The 21,618-nt window shown below is 43.8% G+C and overlaps 1 protein-coding gene across 1 annotated transcript in view; it reads right to left on the bottom strand.

Annotated features, from left to right (window-relative positions):
• The window catches only part of LOC148540741 (ferric reductase 1-like), a 134,745-nt gene that overhangs the window by 36,719 nt on the left and 76,408 nt on the right, over nt 1-21,618 (bottom strand). The window contains exons 4-6 of the mRNA XM_088481963.1: nt 20,499-20,635; nt 17,303-17,394; nt 944-1,008 (exon numbers count right to left, since the gene is read on the bottom strand). Of these exons, the coding sequence (XP_088338089.1) occupies nt 944-1,008; nt 17,303-17,394; nt 20,499-20,635 (294 nt within the window). The remainder of the gene's footprint in view (nt 1-943; nt 1,009-17,302; nt 17,395-20,498; nt 20,636-21,618) is intronic.

Raw genomic sequence — 21,618 nt, forward strand, 5'->3', positions numbered from 1 at the left:
ACACACACACACAAGCAACCTGAACATATGTCACTGATATGTGCAGGCTGCTTGCTCGGGAGAAAAACACGGGCAGGAAACACAGGGATTAAACACGGGTTACACCATCGGGAAACACGATCCTGACATACACGGGAGCTTATTAAATTCCCAAATTTATTTTAAAAAAACCCTTCTGATTCTGATCGTTCCTACCAGTGTTTAAAAATGGACAGACATGTGCAGGACACAATTCTTAGTAAAGTTACTCCTTATTGGTTGCTGCACCCAGGAACGGAGCCGGGCTGGAACTCACTCATGAGTTCCACCTTCTGGTTCCCACAATGGGTGAAGGGAGAGACGTCATGACATCTCTCCCATAGTGCCAAGCGGGACGGGAGGAGCGGACAGTGGCGGGTGCAGGAGGGGGGATTCTGGTATGTATAATTTTGTCTGTTTTATATGTAAGAGGCACTACTACTGGGGACACTGTATAAGGGGCACTACTGGGGACACTGCATAAGGGGCACTGCATAAGGAACACTACTAGGGGCACTGTATTAGAGGCACTACTGGGGGCATTGCATGAGGGGTACTACTGGAGGCATTGTATAAGGGGCACTACTGGAGGCACAGTATAAGGGGCACTACTGGGGGCCCTGCAATAAGGTGCACTACTGGGGGCACTGTAAAATTGGCACTGCTCAGGGCACTGCATAAGGGGCCCTGCTTAATGTGCACTACAACAGGGGCATTGCCTAAAGGGCACTACTTCTGGGGCACTTCATAATGTACACTACAGCAGGGGGCATTGCATAAGGGACACTACTACTGGGGGCATTTTTCTTCGTGCCCTGGGCTCCAAATACCCTAGTTATACCACTGGTTCTGGTGTATGTCCAGCTTTAGAACTATTTGCACAAGGTACAGTACTGCAAATATGTAAAAATACTGAAAGAAGTACTTACTGTGAGTACAGAACTTTCAACTCCCACCCAGTATCTTCGTTTCACCTCAACAAATGTTGCTCTGGATCAATGAAAAGATAAATCAATTTGTTAGTCAATGGAGATGAATCTAGTTATGGATAGTCACATTTATAATCTGTATTAAATGTGTGTGTGCTGTGTATTTCTCTGATGCGATTTCACCTATTGCATTTATTTGATTATATATGGGTATATAGTTACACGCTGTGGGTCTGATTCTGAGTCTGACACAAGAGAAACTGCATATTACTGACTGCGCATGCGCCGTATAAGGACATGCGAAGTGCATACAGTGCCTGTAGATGGAGCACTTTCTCAGTGAAATGGGCTCTTCTGGTTGGTACCTGGCAGGTTCAGGGATGGACAGACAGGACGCAGCTGCAGTCACGCTACAGGTGCCGTTTAGTCTGGCGGCTTGTCACTGACTATTGAAGTCAATAATTGACTGCTAAGGTCATGCCCGCTCACCCCTGCCGGTCTGGGAATTCCTGTGTCGGGTGTTGCAGCCCTACACAAAATGCCTGGAAGCTGTGCTAATTTGCATCTACACTGGCCCTGGGAGAACAAAGACCAGTATTTTTGAGCCTGAAAAGGGTGGGGGCTGCTGGGGCATGAGCAAGTCATTGAACTATAATGCTCTGCATTCCACACTGCTAGGTGTTCACTTCTAGGGATAGCTGAGAGCGAAGAAGTGCTCCCCATGTCGGTCTATGGTGGTCTCCCTCCACACAGATTCTCTAAGACTTCAGATCAGCATTATCTCTGTGCTCTAATGAATTCACGTGGCTGTAGAGGCTCATGCTATAATTGCGTAATCACTGTGAGTTTAAGTGAGATTTAAGTGCACCATTTCTCATACACACATTAATACGCACAATTGCGCTGTTAACTAGTCGCATATTAGCGAATGCATAAGATCCTGTTTGAAAACGCTGAATATTAGCTTCATGCACACGCATCTGCCCCAAGTTAACTAGCGTCTTTACATCAAACCCCACATACTCACACATTACATATTCACATACACGGTTCCATAAGCTTTAAGGTATAAGATTCAAGTATGAATATTTACTATAATTGCTATGAAATAAAGATTATTTCGTAACTAAGGTTTTATACGTGATAAGTAAGCCATGTTTGGTATTGTACTGATGCGTACTCTCTTAACAGTATTCCGGTAATATCGATGGAGAGATCGCAACATGCATTCTCAACTTATGGACCTGCAGAGACTTCAAGCAACAAAATGTACATTATATGAACAACTGTTAGGATTTGCATGAGACGGGAAACCAGAGACCACCAGTTGTTAGGGGCTGGATTGTGTCTATTTGAACCAACCTGTTAAATGCCTTGTAACATATGCCCTCTCCTTTAGGACCAATGGTATTAGCAACAAACTTCTCTATTGTGTTTATTCCTGGGGGGTATAAATATGTGTGCTCTGACCCTGGGTTCCTAGTCTTCGTGCTGAATGCTGATTGACGAAGGGTTTCTTGCTGATGCCTCCATTTGGACCAGAGAGCGCTGCGTATGTATAATTGTACTTGGGTCTGTATAATCTCTTTGTGCTAAGATTATATGAGGATCATAGCGTGTAACTGCTGTACTTTTACTTGAATAATACTTTGTGCTTTGGAACCACAGGTTCTAGGTCTGGAGCCTTCATTTACTGTATGACTGCATACGCAAATTAGCGTCATCCTTAGAGGTTTATAGGAAGGATATTAGAAGGTATAGGCAGGGGTATTTATAAGGTTCAAAGACAGAATCCTTAGGTTTTTTTATGTTTTACTTTAGTGTACATGGAGCTTAAGGTCGTTACACACCTGACAGATATATCTGCAGATCGAGTGAGCTGCAGATATATCTGCAGATGATGGTCATTCATACACACTGAACGACCATCATCTGCATGCTGCAGCGGGTCCCGGCGGCCGGTGGGCGGGTAGGGGGCGTAGCCTAATTGCGGAAGGAGTGGTCACGCCCCCTTCGAAAAACAAAACACATTTGCGGTGCTGGGGAGGGGGGCGCTGTGTGCCCCTCAGCCCAGTGCACAGCCAATGGGGGCACGATCAGCCAATGGGGGATCACTATGCCCCCTTTGGCATAGGAGACTGCTCCAGCTGCTGCTTTAGCAGCCTCGGACAGTCTCCCAGTGCAGCCCAACACACAGCAGAGTGTGCTGGGCTACTGTGGATGGGGAGCTGTTCCGGTCACGAGTAAGTAGTACCCGCTCGCGGCTCCACCCCCTCTCTCTGCATCCCTGTGTATGGGCGATCAGCTGATTGCCAGTACACATTTGCCGATGGACAGATATGTCTGAAGACATATCTGTTCATTGGCTGTGCAGCACAGCCAATGCGATATGTCTGTGAGTGACGTTGTTCACAGACATATCGTCTGTACACACTGGCCGACGGGGGCACGATATATTGGCCGATCAATTGATTGCCCAATATATCGTCCAGTGTGTACCCAGCATTAGACATGAAGATATTCCATCTAAAATTATACTGTCCATGGTGTTTACGCTGTGGTCTTATTACATATTATGTACTGTATATATTAATTATTAAGATAAACAATATATAGCACTGTTTTCTATGTCATACCTCACAATGTTTAGCTAAATAAACTTTGCTCGTCATTGGTACAAACCCTGCCACAATCCAGCAGAACCCTGCTCCAATCCTCCAATATATATTAATCTTGTATAGCCTATGGCAGTGTGTGTGCAAGGCTAAGACTAAGGGAGGGTGTTTGTGTGTGAGGCTATAGGGGCAGCATGAGTGTGTGGGACTATGGGGGCAGCGTATTTGTGTGTGAGGCTATGGGAGCAGCGTGTTTGCATGTGAGGGTATGGGGCATACTTGCCTACACTCCTGGAAGTTGCGGGAGGCTCCTGATATTTTGGGCAGCCCCCCACACCCCCAGAAGTGTAGACAGATCTCCTGCATCCTGCCCACTTCCTAGTGAAGCGGGAAGGATGGGGAGATTTAATGGGAAATTTGTGGGTCCGCAAGGAGGGGACGGGGCTAAACAGCACCATTTGCGCAATTTAGCGGCAGCGTGTGTGGGGCAATAGGGGGAAGCATGTGTGAGAGGCTATGGGGCAGGGTCATATCTATAGTGGGTGTAGGGTGTGCAGTGTACACGGGCCCCACACCCCAAACCCTGCCCCATATTACCTTAAACTTACCTCTCCAAGGTCCAGCGTCGGGTCTGTCAGCGCTTTTCAAAAATGTTGTGCATGCATTGTGAGGAAATCGCAAGAAAAATGCTATCTGCGCCATTTCCCTAGTAATCTGAACATGCACAGTAGACTCTGGGCACACTCTGAATTAGGCCCTGTTTTCTAAGTAGACAGAGATGTCCTCATTAACGATACCAGTGTACAAGAAGGGACAGAAGTATCAGAGTTGGGAAATTCCCTAAATGTCCGTCTTGGAAAAGTGGATGAGATTCCTTGCAGTGACTTTCAGCTTACAGTGATAGCTGAGGGTATGAAGTTCTCCAAAAGAGTCTCAGGTCCAAATTGCAAAACTGTGTCCGAAGTTGATAAAGAATTGACATATACAGATGGTGGTCGCATGACCTGTGAAGTAAAGGTACAGGATGTTCAAAATTCTACGAAGATAGTGATGGCTTCAAAGGATGAATCTCTCTTTTTGCCGGGTGTTCAGAGTGATGAGAATGTGACTCAATCACACAGTTTTGCAGGGCAAAGCAGAACCTTGGAGAAACTTAATTCTGAGAGTCTTGTGAAAAATAATACTCATGTATGTAAAACAATGCCTTCATGCAAGCAGGATGGAATTTGCAGTACTGCTGGATTTATGTGAGGAAGTGAAGTGGGCTCAAATTACAAAGCTTGAAGCAAAATGTCCAGCTAAAGTGAATTGGAAAATAAAGACCTCTGTTGAGAGTGAACTTCAACCTGTGCTGGTGGAACATGTTGAAATTCTTCATCAGATTTTCAAGGCTCAAAAATCGGGAGCGCAAAAAAGTCCAAGAGATCTATGCCTTAATGAAATGGCAGAAAGCCATCAAAGCTGCGAGATTAAGTCTGCCGACCAATGGAGCAAAGATTCAAGTATCTTACCTGGACATGATAGTCTGGAACCTCTGGGTGGCAGTGCCAGTACATAGTCGCTTGACATAAAGCCAAGGTCCAGAAGTTGTGATGCTGATGACTCTCAGGGTAATGTTGGCCCCTTGAAAGAAGAGGAGCTGTTAGTGAAGTATGCCAGTAGCCAATACAGGGCTTCATGGCTGAAGGTTAAAGATGTGACAAGCAGGAGTTGGCCAAAAGATGTGCCTTTAAGAGGTTTAAGTAAAAATAACCTTGAGACTGTTAAAAAGAAACAAAGGAAAAGTTGTTCTTTGTCCAAACCAGCAGATTATGTGGAAAATAACTTGCTTGATTTTGATGTAGGTGGCAAAAGTAAAGATGAAGTATGTCCCTTTGGGAAAAGTAACTTAAATTTCTTGATGCCTGACTTGGTACCCAGGGATGACCCTCAAGTACTGCACAAAGACAGCAAGTACCACCACTGGTACATAAGGTGAGGAAAAAGGGTTGGAGGAAAATAAATTCTGGAATCTGGAGGATGAGACCCCCAGAGATAACGAGAGTTTATATGACCATGGATGCGGTGGATTTCCCTCATGAGGAGAGTGAAGAGGGACATCATCATGAGAATGCCTCGTCCCATGTCGCTGAACCCAGGGGTTTCAAGCTGGGGAGAGGGATATGTGGCAGTATCACTAGAGATGGCACTGGTGAGCAGCAGATTCTGTGTGGGGCAGGAGAGATCCACCCACACAGAAGAAAAGAATTCTGGGAGATTGTGTAAGGGCTGCCCAGTGGATTCAGTCCAGGGCGGACTGGGGCAGAACAGTCAGACAGAGCTCATTGTGCCAGGAAGCCATTGGCAGGAGGCCTGAGCCTAGACCTGTGAGATACAGGGAAGGCCATCAAACTCTGTTACTGAGCCTATGTTAACTGCAAGGAAGCAGGCCAGACTGTGAGGCTGTGGCAGCTAAAGACCAGGCCGGAGCCTGTGTCAGGACAGCGGACAATTGAAAAGCCAGAGGCCAAGCCAGGCCAGGCTAGTTTATCCCAGTGTTATTCTGCAGGAGGCAGAGAGAGACTTTGAACTATGTTTGCAGACTAGCTGGCCAAGGTTAGTTAGGGGCGAAGAAGTGAGCTAGTGCCCTAAGAAAGGGCTAGATGTTTATTATTTTCTATTTGTTTCCTGATTATGTTGGAAGTAAAGCACCATGTTCATTAATTTTACTGAAATGCCACATGTGGAGTCTGATTCTGCATCTAATCACTGCACCACTGACACCAGTCTACCAAGCTAACTACCCCAAGTTGTCACACCAGCCAGAGCCTGGCTAGAAGTGAGGTCTTTTGGGCTATGCATGCTGGGAGGTACCTGTTCCTGTTAAACACATTTCACTCCTGAAAGTTGTCACTTCAATCGTTCTATACCACATCTACATGGTGTCAGAAGTTGGCAGACATGGCTCAAGGTCTCCGCCATCTCTGATGAATATATTGCTGACAACTGGCTTCAGTTCGGAAAGGAATGGGAAGTATACTGCATTGCTGGACTAGCTGACAAGCCAAAAAAGGTACAAGCCTATACTTTACTAAATCTGGCTGCTTCAGAGGGAGTAGATAAAGCAGACATTTGTATATGAGGAAAGGGAGGATTCTGAGGACTCCAAAGTGCTGCTTAAAAAGTTTGAGGAGATATGTTTACCTGTAAAGAATGTAACGGACAGACATATATTCAATACTACAAATCAAAAGTGTGATAAAAATGGGCAATCATACGTGTCCACGTTAAAGGCTAATAGCTAAAGAAAATTGATTTTGGCGCCTTCACTAATGAACTAATAAGAGACAGAATTGTTTGTGGTAATCATAATGACACCGGTCACACACAGTTGTTAAGAGAAAAGAAACTGCCAGTCACATCTGCAAGCTTAATAAACAGTCTGAGAGGAGAACAAGGGAATTAAGAAGAGAGGCAGAAGTATGCAACGTGCAACACCGGAATACAGGCAATGGCAAAACTGTGGAGGGCACCTTCCTGCCTGAGCAGCATAAGCCTTTAATAAATTCTGTAATTCCTGTAATAAATTGAACCAGTTTGTAAAATGCTGCAGATCCAAATACACAATGGCAACCAGCACACCACATGCAGTACTGAGGCATGAGTCAGTATCGTATTGAGTCGCATCAGTCAGTATTGTCGCTGAGAAGGAAGAAATATTTACTAGTCTCTGACAAATCCCCAAACACTAATATACCAGACAGCTGCTGTACACCTTGTGGCATTTGGAGGTCAACTCATCAAAACCATGGGCACGGCCACTCTAGAATTCACGTGTGTGCCATTACAATTTCACACTGTTATTCGTGATGTCAGATAACTACTTGGACTACCTGATAGTGTTAAACTGGGCTTGATACACTTGGGAGCTAAAGTCCATGTGGTACAGCAAGAAACTCCAGAGCTCAAGACATTCAAAGATACCATTGATAAACTCTCTGCCATTAACCACATGCGACTTGATGATTTCCAAGAGAGAACTATATAATTTTTATTTCATTCATTAGGGTATAGCACCACCAGGTGTTCACACATTCCTTTTTTTGTTTGTCTACAGTCTACACAGTCTTTGCGCCCTCACATATCAATATTGCCATGAAGGACAAACTGCTTGCTGAATTAGACCGCATGACTTGGCTTGGAGTAATTATCGTGATAGAGGAAGTGACACAGTGGGTCTCAGGCATGGTAGCTGCAGTAAAAAAGAAATTGTGAATTATTTTGTTCATATTAATCTGATGTACCTTGATATTCAAAGCGCGGTGTTAGTGATTGGCTTGGAGACTGACCCCTTCCCAATCCTTTCTTTGGTTAGACAAGGCTGCCCTCTTTAATCGCTACTTTTTGTTTGTGCTACAGAGCTCCTGGCTGGATGCATCAGACAAAATCCACATATTAGAGAGATTACTGCATCGGGTCCAGATTGACAATGATCAAGGGGCATATTTACTAAAGTGTGGGTTTTTAGAAGTGGAGTTGTTGCCCATAGCAGCCAATCAGATTCTACTTATCATTTATCTAGCACCTTCTAGAAGATAATAGCTGGAATCGGATTGGTTTCTATAGGCAACAACTCCACTTCTAAAAACCTGCAGTTTAGTAAATATACCCCCAAGTGTTTGCTGTACTTGGATGACATCACTGTCTTGTGTGCAGTCCAGCGTTTGGTGACAGCACTTGTCCAGACCTACAAAAACTTCAGCCAAGCTTCAGGGGCAAAGGTCAACTGCGGGAAGTCAGAGGCAATGCTCTTTGGGAAGTGGCATCTGTCATCCTCTGCTCCATTCCCCTTCACTATCAAGGCTGACTTCATCAAAACCCTGGGAATCTGGTTTGGTGGAGAGGGTGAGACTCTGAAATGTTCAACAGAAAATTGGACTGTGGAGTCTCTGAGACCTCACCATCAAAAGCAAAACAGTTGTGCTGTGCAATGCGACTCTACCCATTCTGCAGTACATGGCGCAGGAATGGCCACCTCTAATCATGATCTGCAGGGCTATCACAGGTCAGTGCATCACTTCATCTGGGGCTCTAAGATTGACAGAATGAAGTGGTGAGTTATGTACAAGGAGCCCCTCAAAGGTAAGAAGGGAATTTCTGAGCCTTCTTTGTTTGTAACTGAATTTGTAGGACTCTTTGTGTAAAGACCAACAGCTATGCAGGTAACTCCATGACTTGCTTCTTCCTCCTAACCCTGTGGAGGGGGTTCAGCTTGGACAAGTGGGACAGCTCCATCCCTAACAACTGGGACTCTCTCTGGTTCGACGTGGATGTAGCCAAGTTTGTGAGGGAGCACCAAGTGTTAAACCTGAGTGTTGGAAACCAAAGACAATCCACAAGCTCATCAGGGCTAAGGCCACAATGGAGTCTATTCCATATCTCCCAGATGCAACAACAAAACAAAACATGTTTGGGACATATCAATGGTACACACCTGACGACGTGCCCACGACACTTATTGGCCATTCAAATTAAGTGTACCCAGCATTAGTTTCTCAGTATAGAGAATCACATACATTACAAGTTAAATTATCAATGTTCGATCTAACTATTGACTGGCTGGATCCTGTTAGAGAGAAAATTAATCTGGTTTAAAGCTAAATATATATATTTTAATATCACTAAAGTAAGATGGTGTTTGTTTTATAGAATGAAACCTTTTTTGTTTAAGAATCTATATTTGATTACATCAGCAGTATATTGAGAACAACTAGTCAGAAGTCTGCACATTTTGTAAAAGAGTTAGGTGGCCCATACACGGTAAGATTTTTTAGAAGAAGCGCATGATTCGATCGATCGCAACGATCAATCGTGCACATCATGTGTGGTTTGGCATGCTGTACGACGGCGATGCGCATCCCCGCCGTCGTACATCGGCATCGTAGATCTTATGGAAAAACCATAAGATCTGCGATCCGTCATGCTGTTAAATAGGTAACCGATGCATCTTGTAAGATGCATCGTTTACCATTCACAGCAGCATACGATGCATCGGGCTGGATTTGAAAACGTACCAAGGGGTTGTACGTTTTCAAATCGTCCCGTGTATGGCCCGCATAAGTGAAAGACACATTTAAAAGGAATATTTTGCAAAAGACTTAAAGACGACTGGATAATTGCAAATAGTTAAGCGGTGAAGAATCAACAGAATTAGACACCATAAAATCACCGTAAAATCCTGCAAAATTTACTAAACTAAAAACTTGTAATATATAACTTTTTACAGTTAATAGTTTGACCAATCCTGTCATGCCACAATGGTTATAGATTTGCAGATTAAGACATAAATTTGTGTATAGGAATTAGATTATGTTAGCTATTCATTCTGGCGCTATAACTGGAAAAACATACTATAATGTCTGGGAAGAGCTGTGATTTGTACCATATGTATTTTATCCATCATCATGGGGCTTTTTCCTCAAGAAGCAGCAGCCACATTCCCCCAGCACCTCCCACTGCTTTGCAGTGGCGCATACTTTATATAAAGGCAGTATGATGTGTTGCAGCCATGCCCTCACTTAGGTAAAGTGGTGTGAAAAAGCGCTCCGCTTGCATGTGAATGTGGTGTAATCTCTCTCTATATATATAAAATAAAGTCCCCTGTTTAGAGGTATGCCTGTTTGTTCGGGCTAATCTCTTGAACTACTGGATGGATTTTAATTGGGTTTTTACTATTCTATACAGCATTGGTTGAGAAAGGGTAAGGTGTATGAACCATTCATTTGTGACAAAAGGGAGTCAAACAGTTATGATTTTAGTGAAGCAAAGTCACAAAAGAAAATATTGCACCAAGCTGCTGTATAGGAACTGGCCAGGGTGCTGAAACAGCAAGAGAGAATCTGAAACTGAGGCTTGGAATGAAGCAAGTCACAGAAAAAACTTGTGCTGTGTGAGTGACTGACTGCTGCTGCAGGGCTGATGGTTGTGCTCTGATTGGCTCTCTGAGACAGTGAGAGCTAATCAGAGATAGCAATGTGTCCTGTTGCTTAGAAACAGCCTAGAGAGTTGGAGGAAGTCATGGACTGAGCAGGGTCACATCTGAGACAGAGAGAGTGAGAGGCAGCCCCAATTAACCCATGAAGATGCCCTAATGCAGATACAGTAGCCAGGAAGGAACCAGGGGAGGTTTAGCTCTCAGGAATAAAAAAAAATGAAACAATGGAACACCATCAAATGATTTCCATTCAATGGTGGCAGACATCAGACCGCCACCATCAAATGGTAAAAACACTACCATCGGAACAAAAGAATTGATGGTTAGAAACTATCATCCCTACGATGAACCTGAAGACGGACTACGGCCACCACTCCTCCACTGTGAAGTATTCCCTTTCCAGCATGAAGTTCCCGCCACATGCCCTAGGTGAACAGGAGGCACCTCCCATGGAAGTCCAGGAAATACAGGGTGCATTGTGTAAAGAGGACATTGTTCATCGCCATGTTTGGAAGCTGGGTAGGGGTGCAAATGGAGGCTGTGGAAATATTCACAGGAGCCCCAGCCCTGGGGTTATGCTGCTGATAATGCTTATGGTAGCTGCAATACAAATCTCTCATCCATGATCCTCCTGCTCTTCTCAGCACATACCAGTGGCTGGGCCCCAGACAGCTGCAGGGGGTTGTAATGACACTAGTGAGATGCAGGGGGCAGGAGTGAGAAACAGATAGTTGTGGTGAGATGCAGGGGACTGTGATGATATAGCGTCAGTTTGCTATGATATGCAGGGGGTTTTGGAGAGATGAAATTGCTCCCATGCAATAACATGGCGGGTCACTAGTATGTAATAAAATCACATAACAAGAAATAGTGTAGATTCTGTACTAAACACAATATCAAAAAATGTATGCACCATCAGATGTAATTATTAAATCCAGTGTATATAAAAGGTTCCAAGAGTTAGGGGCACTAATATGCAAATGTCTCTATAATCAATGCTTGACCTGTGGTGTCTCTGTGATCTGCAGACTTAATTAAATCCTTTTCGCTGGTACACAGGAGATGGTCTATGGTTCAAAAATTTTGTGAAGTCCCTCAATACATATGTTACAAATACTGTAACTTACGATATACCCTCACTTTCCAACTCCCCCCAGCATTGCACCCACCAGCTTGAAGTCCTCAGCACTAACGCATTTCAACTCTGAGTCTTTATCACACCTTGATAAAGGCTCTTTCAGAGTTAAAATGCGTTGGTGCTGAGGACTTCAAGCTACACAAGTTGGAGGTTTGGATTTGCTCCAGGCAGACACAGGACTCCAGATTCCTGGCCCCTGGGAGTGTGTGTTCTATGCGAGTTTAGGTGTAAATTCCTTATACCCACACCTTCTGGTACGCTTGTTTTCCACTCATTGGTGGTGTTTTTATTCATATTTCATGTATTCCTTCTTTTTATGTGAAGAAATGTAATTAAATAATTTGGATTACGCTATGTTGGTCCCCTCTCTCCTTTTATTGCATATGGAATTCTAATTGGGAGAGGACAAGAGATCACCTAGTTCAAATAACCATAAGACTTGTGGAATTTTTTTATACGTTTGACTGTCAGACTTCTAGACCCAAAGAAGACGAACACAAAGATATTTCTTTTTGGGGGTTAAGTGAGCGTGCCTAAGGTGCCCATACACCTCTACTATGAACATTGATTTTCTAATAATACCACTGTACTAAATATATGCATATTTAATGTTTTCGTACATTAAGTCTATCTATGAACTGACCTAATTTGTTTGTGCTGAGTGTTCTATATATATTTTTCATGATTGATTGATGGTTTTTGGAGTTATCTACAGTCTTTAGATAGACAGTCAATAGGTTGACAAGCAATAGGTCGACAGAGTCAAAAGTCAGAGTCAAAAGGGTCAAAAGGTCGACTGTTGATAGGTCGCGAGGGCTGGTCGGCAGGTTCAAATGGTCGACTGTGTCAAAATGTTGATGCATAAATGGTCAACACCGAAAACATTAACATTTTTTATTATTTTAACCCTAATCCTCGTCCTAACACTCCCCCTAGTGCCTAACCCTAACCCTCCCCCTAGTGCCTAAGTCTAACCATCCCCTTCCACAGCTTAACCCTAACCTTCTGTCAAGTGCCTAACCTTAAACCTAACTCTAACCCTTATCCTAACCTACCCCTAATAATCAGGAAATATCAGGAAAAACCATGTGTCGACCTTTTCTGTATTGACCATTTGTGTCAACATTTTGACCCTTCTGATCTAAATCCATGTCAAACTTTTAACTGTTGACCATTTGACCCTGTCGACCATGGTGTTTCTGATAACCATTTGCATGTCAACCATCTTGTATTAATTGTCTATCTAGACACTGTAAGATCTTCCATCCCTACACCATGGAGTTGGGAGTCAATTTTGGGTTGAGTCTGAGGAGTAAATTTACTAAGATTCGTGTTGCTCCGCGATAGCAATCTCGGGTGAAAATATTGTTTTTTACCAACACGGGAATTTACTATTGTTAAAATCAGTTTTTTTTCATATAGGGGGGCTGAATTCGGCAGTGTTAATCCCGCAAACTCTGCTGTTTTTTCACTAGAAAGTAATACACCAACGACTCAGATCGGAAGTACTTTACATTAACTTCAACATAACACATGAATTTACTATTATTAGTTTTGTTCTATTGAGCCATATTTGTAGCCATTTCGGAGAAGTTTTAAATACACCACCTCTTGAGCTGCGAGTTTCCCTGAAACATACACAGATCAATGTGATTTGTTTATGTTTCAGCATGGAAACAGTGTATAAATGGTTAAAGTTAAACAAAAAAAATTAAGTAGGGTTCCCCCCCAAAAGGCATAACCAGCCCCAGGCTACTTTGCCAGTCCTGGTTCTTAAAAACTACAGGGACAAAAATGAATAGGATCCCCACATATTTTAGGAACCAGCACCTGGCTGCTGAGCCAGTCCTGGTTTTAAATATAGGGGGAAAAAATTGTGTAGTGGTCCCCCCTACAGTTTTTCTATTTTTACACCATTATTACCCCCTTACCCACCGCTCCAGGGGTGCAGGGAAGAGCCCCGGGCTTCAGACTGACTGGGGTGTCAGGAGAGGGGGAACCCCTTTATTGGTGGGTCCCCACCTCCCCAGAGATCCCCAGCTTGGCTTGACCGTCTTGGAGTGCGAATGCTTTGGCTGGGGTGACTCGGTGATAGGGTCTCCTGGCTGTGGCATTACACCCCAGCTGGATTTGAGCCTGCTGTTGGCTTTAAATATAGGGGGACCCCTACACAATTTTTTTCCACTTATTTTTAAAACCAGGACTGGCTCAGCAGCCAGGTGCTGGTTCCTCAAATATGGGGGGATCCTATTAATTTTTGTCCCCATATTTTTCGAACCAGGACTGAATAAGCAGCCCGGGGTTGGTTATGCCTTTTGAGGGGGGACCCTACGTAATTTTTAAAAAAAATGTAACCCTTTACATTGCACAAACACATACAAGCAGCCTGCACATATATCACTGATATGTGCAGGCTGCTTGTTCGGGAGGGAAATTCGGCAGTAAACTCAGGTCTTTAACACGGACAGGATCGATCAACTTCACCATCGGATAACACTATCCTGACCAACATGGGAGCTTGGTAAATTCCCGATTGTTGCTGTGAAAAAAATTGCCTTTTTTGAGCGATCCTATCCGTGTTTAAAAACTTAACAAATCGGGACCAACAAGAATCTTAGTAAGTTTACCCCTGAGTCTTTTATTTGACTATAACTTCAAAATAAAAAATTATTATATAAATATCAGGGATCACATAAGCACATGTAAAGACAGGTTGGAAGTGGGTACAGCAGATAGGCTGAGTACTAATGATGGCCCTGATTTAAAGTTTTTGAACAAACCATGTAGCAATACAGGCAAGGTGTCCAAATGCATTTTTTTTGCTGGCAGTGAAAATACTGCGTGATTTTACATGTTGCATGCACTTATCTGTCAACTCTGTACAGTGGCATCTGTGGCTGTTTGGCAGCTGTGGTTAAAAGCACCAAGTGTTAAATGCACAAAGTGTGCTAACATGACCTTTAATCAAAAAGTTGAACAAACATTAACCAACATCAAAGATAATTTCAGATTAAAAAACTGATTTCTCTAAAATTTGTCTAAAAGTAAGTAACCTAAAACTCACGATGTACTACACATTTCTTTTCATCAAAACTATTCTTTATATTTTCTCTAAGGATATAACATCCTTAAATCTCCCTCTATCTCACCTCTCTGTGCTCATTGCAGCCGTATTGATTCATTCCCCTCCTCTTAAAACTCATGTGCTTTCTTTTCATCATTCATTGACTATTACAACCTCATTGTGTCACTATAAAAAACTTTTGCACACCTCCTACAACTATATCTATTTCTCTATCCTCCTGCTTTTATTAGCTGGTGATATATCACCAAATCCAGGCCCCACATACATTCAGCGGATTTACTATGGAATAAATATCCTGCAAACCTCACGTGTCCCCCATCATACTCCAAATCAATAAATGTGCCTTATGGAATCCACACTCGATCACAACTTATCATTATTTTACATCTGAACATCTCTTTACATCTGAACATCTCTTTACATATGAACATCTCTTTACAGCAACTACTTTCACCTATTTCTACATTTAGCATGTAAAATGACTTCCTCACACACTGTAAAATAGGAATCCACCCATCTGTCATCCTAAAACTCTGGCACTGATTCAGAGCCGAATACTCTGATGGAGCGCTCGCTCTGATTCAGGGCCGTCCTTCTGAATTTTTAGAGCGGCCTCCTGGCCACTCGTATAGCTGTGGGTGACCACTCACAGCTATAGCGAGCGGCCAAAAAGATGGTCGCGATGGTCAAGACCATCGCGACCATCAGGCTTGCGACGAGATCCTTGTGGTAGGGTCTCATTGCCGCAAGCCCTGGAGTGCTTTTGGCTCTATCAGAGCCGAAAGCACTCCCACTGACATCACTTGTGATGGGAACGCCTCACTTTCCCATGGGAACGCCTCCGTCTGGCCAGCCATGCCCCCGACACGCCCACCAAAGGGGGCGTGCTGTCACTCACCATCGCCCCCTTTGTAGCGAGACCCGGAGCGACGGTTTGTCCGTCGCTATCCGCATCTCGCGCATGCGCACGATGGAGCCGCCTCCGTCGTGCGCATGCGCACTGGGCCAACATCGTCCCACTTGCGAGCGCTCGCGAGCAGGTCTGAATCAGGCCCTCTGTCCCCATGCTCATTGTCTACCCCATCTGTGTCACCCCTGTCTGTCTGCCCCTCCCCTTTAGAATGTAGGCTCTCACGAGCAGGGCCCTCTTCACTCATGTGCTTTTCCTTCCTTTACTTATATTGTTATCTACTCTATACTCCTTACAACAGCACCTAACCCTTGACTTTTGCCATCCTGCTACTGTTGCGGTAATGTTTATATACCATGTACTTGTCTTGCAATGTCTTGTACTGTATGTCACTGTTTTCTTGTTCTGCTAAACTGTTTCTATTCTTTGTTTATGTACTATGTAAGGCACTGCGGAACCCTTGTGGTGCCATATAAATAAAGGATAATAATAATAATAATAATTAATAATAATAATAACTCTATTTTTACACTACATTTTAGAGTTATGCTAGTCTGTCCCCTATATTGGCTTTTTAATTTCTATTAAATGCATACTTTGTTGCATATTTACTTTCATTGGACTTTAGCAAGGATTTATTGTTCAGCGTTTTTTTAATAAAATAAATATTTTACAATTAATCAATCAAAGTAGCCTGATGATATACTGTATGTGGTGGTGGTGACAATGCCTTGTGCTACCATTTTATTACAGTAAATGTGTTACGTACTTAGAACATACATTCATATGCATTTGCCATTCATGGAGGAAGTCAGTTGGAGTCAGAGTGAAAGGTTTGGTGTACTGACTCCACAGCCCTATTGAATACCTGGCAGATTGTTGATTAAATCAACCAAAAAGACTAACATAATTGTCATAAAAGTGGACAGATATAGGCAGGCCCGCTGAGAGCCGCAGCGGGCCCGGGTAATAGGGGGCGTGGCCTAATCGTGGGAGGCATAGCCATGCCCCCTTCCCCCCCCCAAAAAAGATTTGCAGTGCCGCAAAGCCAGGACGGGCGCGATCAGTGTGATCGCTCCCCCCACAGGCACAGGAGACTGCTGTGGCTGCTGCTCAGCAGTCACGAGCAGTCTCCACTGCAGCTCAGCACTCGCTGTGTGCTGGGCTGCTGTGAGGGAGGGGGAGCGTCGCTGGACCCGGGCCCACGCCGGGCCCCTCAGGAAGCCCGGGCCCCGGTAATCTGTACCCGCTCCCCCTCCTCTCGGCGCCCCTGGATATAGGTTTAAGAACAGTCAAGTGTTGATCATATAAGTTAGGTTTATACATTAGCTCTACAACGTGTGACATTTTGGGGCGCCACGCATCACTGCTAATTATGGTAACCCAATATCACAGATTTTCCTGTGTACCTCTATGGGGATTGAGAAAAAAGCTGATGTTTGTGGTCATTGCCACTAATTGAACACCCCCTTACAGTGTCTTATACAGCTCTACTAAAAATTGCTTTGGCAGCTTCACGTGGAATGATGACGTGATATTTGATAGCAGTCTGTTTTCTTAAAGCAAAGTATTCTGGTAGTTTTGTAAGTTGCCTCTGCTAGTATCTATAAGCTCAAAAGAAGTGTGATACTCACCTAAAATGTACACGGCTGACTGCTGCTGGCGCCACCCACAGCGCAGAGATACTGGTTTTTATACTAGCATTTGTATGGCTAATGGATGAATTCTGAAAAACAAATACTGTATTTAGCAATGAAATAAACCAATCAGTAAACGATCATGCATTTCCCAGATGACACAATATTTCCATAATAAATTGGCAAGCAGCTGGGATAAAGGGCAAGGAAGTGATGCTTATAAGTAACAATAGCCATTTCACATGTTTATATTGGTTCTCTGCTGGGATCACGTGAGGGGATTATACAAGAGGTTTTGTAGGATCATCAGATAAGATTTTAGTATCTGGTACAAGGCCACTCACTACTTGTATCCAATCATGGTGCAATACTAATGCAGAGGTAGAAACCCATTATCAGCTGTCAAACATGTCCTCCGGCAAGAGAGCAACAACTCTTCTCCCGTGACCTCTCTCACTCTCTTTTATCCTGCTTCTCTGCTTTCTTCACTGGGGTGTCCAATGCTACCTAAAGCTCAACATACCCAAAATTGAGCTCATCATCTTTCCTCCTCTCATTGTCGTTTCTCTGGAGTTATAATACACGAGCGCTTTGGTGGTCCTTAGTGTCAGAAGCCACTGGGCACACGAGCTGTCCAGGCGCGTAATACATAAATATCAAGTAAAGGGGTTATGTGTCCAGCACTCACCTATATGTGAGGTGTAAGGAGGACATAGACTTTTATACAGAACAGTCAACCACATAGGTTGCTGCACTGTCTGGCTTTAGGTAGACGTAGGCACACTGTGCTATACTGAAAGAGACACCCTAAAGGAGCAGTCTGACTTCACCTAAAACCACCCCAGGGTACGATCCAGGTCATTATCTATATTGACACTAATAGTGGTTGCGCCTGAGAATTGTGTCTCCGATAATAGTGCAATTTAGCGAAAATAAACACGGTATTAGAACACTTTGATTCCTATTTCATATATATATATATATATATATATATAATATATATATATATATACATATATCCTAAGGATAACAAACACACAACATATAGGAGTGCACTGGACACATAACCCATTTGCTCCTTTAATTGTCGCTACATTCCCTCTTTTCCCCCTAATGGGTGACAACATCACACTGTGTCCTGCTCCCTCTGCCTGCCGCCCTAAGCTTTTATCCACATATCCAGTTCATTGTATTATCATGTCACCCCTACTTGAAACATTCCATAGCATCCCCCTTTCATACTCTGCATGTTACCAAAACTATTGTCCATTCTCTAATCATGTCTTGTCTTAACTACTGCAACTGGCCTTAACCTTCACCCATCTTTCACTCCCATGATCCATTTTAAATGCCACAACTAAGCTGATCTTTCTGTCTTGCTGATCCACATTTGCTGCGCTCCACACCAGCTTTCTAATACCTATAGAATCTAATGCAAGCTATTCACACTGACCAAATACCCCCCCTCATACTGTACATCTCTGACCCTGTATACAGATACGCACACTCCTGCCTCTAATTTACTTCTTGTTTCCTCTCTTATGGTCATTTCTCACTCCCACCTTCAAGACTTATGTCACTTATGGATCTCCTCACCTCGCCTTTCCAGACTTTCCCCTAACGACTAGCATTTCGAGCTCTTCTCAAAACTGCCCTCTTCACTATAATCTACCCTGCCCTAAGCTCTTACTACAGTACTCCCCTTAGGTGTTCCACCAGCTACGATATGATATAGTTTGAACAGTGATCCCTCATTGGAGGTCAAATAAGAGGTTTAGAGGGACCATTCATCCTGGAATACATTAAATTTTATCATCAGTTTGGATCACAACCTTACTATTCAAACTATATAATTCTGGAGTTAACAGCAATTTATAAGCTTGTCATTGATTTTTCTAATTATTTATTAATTTGACTACTCCCGGAAGCTTTAGAATACTGCATCCAATGGACACTCCGCTCAGCTCAGCAACAGCGATCTGGATACAGGGTACCATTTAAGGCACCCCGTAAAGCAAATGTAGCAGCCGTGGGGCAGCATCGGTGCCTTTGGTGATAGCACCGCTCACACACCCCTAATTATGGCCCTGGCCTGAAGCACAGTCTTGATAAATATGGAGACTCTTTAAATCCAGTGAAAACTGATGTTTTTGCCAGATTTAGGGATCTTCTTTTGACAAATAGACACCTTAATCCTTGGTACATAGTCTTCATGATAAATATATGTGATGTGTTATAATTTATATGTCAACATTTGAATGAGATGGTTGTGGACACTCTCTCTGGGGGATGTAGTTATGAGGCCGCCGGTCTCGATCCCGACAGTGGAATCCCGGCAAGGGATTTAACATAGGTGTCGAAACACTGACGCCTATGTTAATCCGGATGCCGGAAGGCCGAGGACGCTAGCCCGAACGAAGGCGAATCCGGGGCGCCCAAGGGGGGGGTAAGGTGGGTTAGGTTTAGGCACCCCTGGGGGGAGGTTAGGGTTAGGCACTAAGGGGGGAAGTTAGGGTTAGGCACCACTAAAGGAGGGTTAGGGTTCGGGAGGGACAGGGGAGGGTTAGAATACTTACCTGCCCCAGTCGGGATCTCCTCCTGTCGGGCATCCACTGTTTGGATTTGAACCAATGGCTAAACAGCCGCCGGCATTTCAATCCCATTCCCTCTCTGTATCCTCTGACACACTTTATAGTCTGTTTCAAACAACAATTATGAATACATTGCCTACTAGCCTGCAGTTTTGAAATGGTTCTCTGTCAGTAATTAAATAATACAGCACCAGACAGCCCTGAACTTCTCTCAGTATGTGGTTCTCACATGCAAAGCAAGAGTGAAACATTACCAGTCACCTTTGGTCATTATTCCAAAAAGTATTGCCTATAGTCTAGTCTTGTAAAACACTGTCATACATTAGAGTGTTCAATCCATCACCCCGCACCTGTTAAAACCCACCGGCTATTGCTCTTTGCTCTGGTGCTTCTAGAGCACAAACTGCTGTATTTCAGCAGTTTGTTACATCAGGAGAGTGTGCTAGAATCACCAGAGCAGAAAGCGACACCCCAGGCTGGATAGAGGAACTGCACATGTTGTGACAGGTGCAGGGTGCTAGAATGAAGACTACATTCAACATTATATGATACTTTTTATTGCAACAATAGATTAAGATTATTAATGTTAAATGTATACTCGCCTGAGTATCACCGCAAGTGTGATTTCGAGAGTTGAGATCTATCACAATGAAATGACCAACAATTTCATCTCCCGGCAATGATCGAGCTTGCAGGAGAAATCCTTTGAAGGACGTTTCAGAAGTTGCCTGCAGAGTGACTATGGAAAGGAAGGACACATTTCATTTAATATATATGTGTGTGTGTTTGTATGTATGTGTTTGTTGAGATATATATATATATATATATATATATAGGAATCGGTATTTAATGCCAGCAGCTGAATAGCCGTCGGATCAATTACCGACAGCGGAACCCTGACGGACCTAATTCTCGACTGGGGCTGGTAAGTAACATAACCCTCCCCTCTCCCCCCACAACCCTAACCCTCCCTTAGTGGTGTCTAACCCTAACCTTCCCCACAAGTGCCTAACCCTAACCCCCCCCATTAGTGCCTAAACCTAACCCCCCCTCCCCGCACACCATAAATATAACCCTCCCGGGGGGGGGTGACTATCCCTAATATCCCCCCTAGTGGTGCCTAATCCTAACCCCACCTTTCCTTACCATAACCCTAACCATCCCGGGGGGTGCCTAACATTAAGTCTGTCCGGGGCTCCCTAAACCTAACCCTCCCCCCCCCCTGCAGCTAGATGCTAAGACAACCAGCTTACCTTCTTGCAGTATGCTGGGTGTCAGTATTTTGTAGTGGGACTAATGATAGGCATTGGGATCTTTAGTCCCTTGTCAGGCTGTCAGTGTCGGGATATCGGTGGTCGGGATAGTGGCCCGTCGGTGTCCTGACTGCATCCCTATATATATATATATATATATATACTGTGTATATATATTAGGGATGTGCAGGCTCGGATAGGTTCGAGTTTGCACGTGGAGTTCGGATTTTTCCCTCCAAAAAAACGGAACTCAGAACGAGGCAAAACGTCATCTTACATGGACGAACATCATCATTCCTGGACAAAAGACCAGGAATGATGATGTTCGTCCATGTAAGATGACGTTTTGCCTCGTTCTGAGTTCCGTTTTTTTGGAGGGAAAAATCCGAACTCCACGTGCAAACTCGAACCTATCCGAGCCTGCACATCCCTAATATATATATATATGTATATATATACAGTATATACA

This window comes from Taudactylus pleione, unplaced genomic scaffold (genome assembly GCF_031769625.1).
Source record: "Taudactylus pleione unplaced genomic scaffold, aTauple2 ptg000017l, whole genome shotgun sequence".
Taxonomy (NCBI): Eukaryota; Metazoa; Chordata; class Amphibia; order Anura; family Myobatrachidae; genus Taudactylus; species Taudactylus pleione.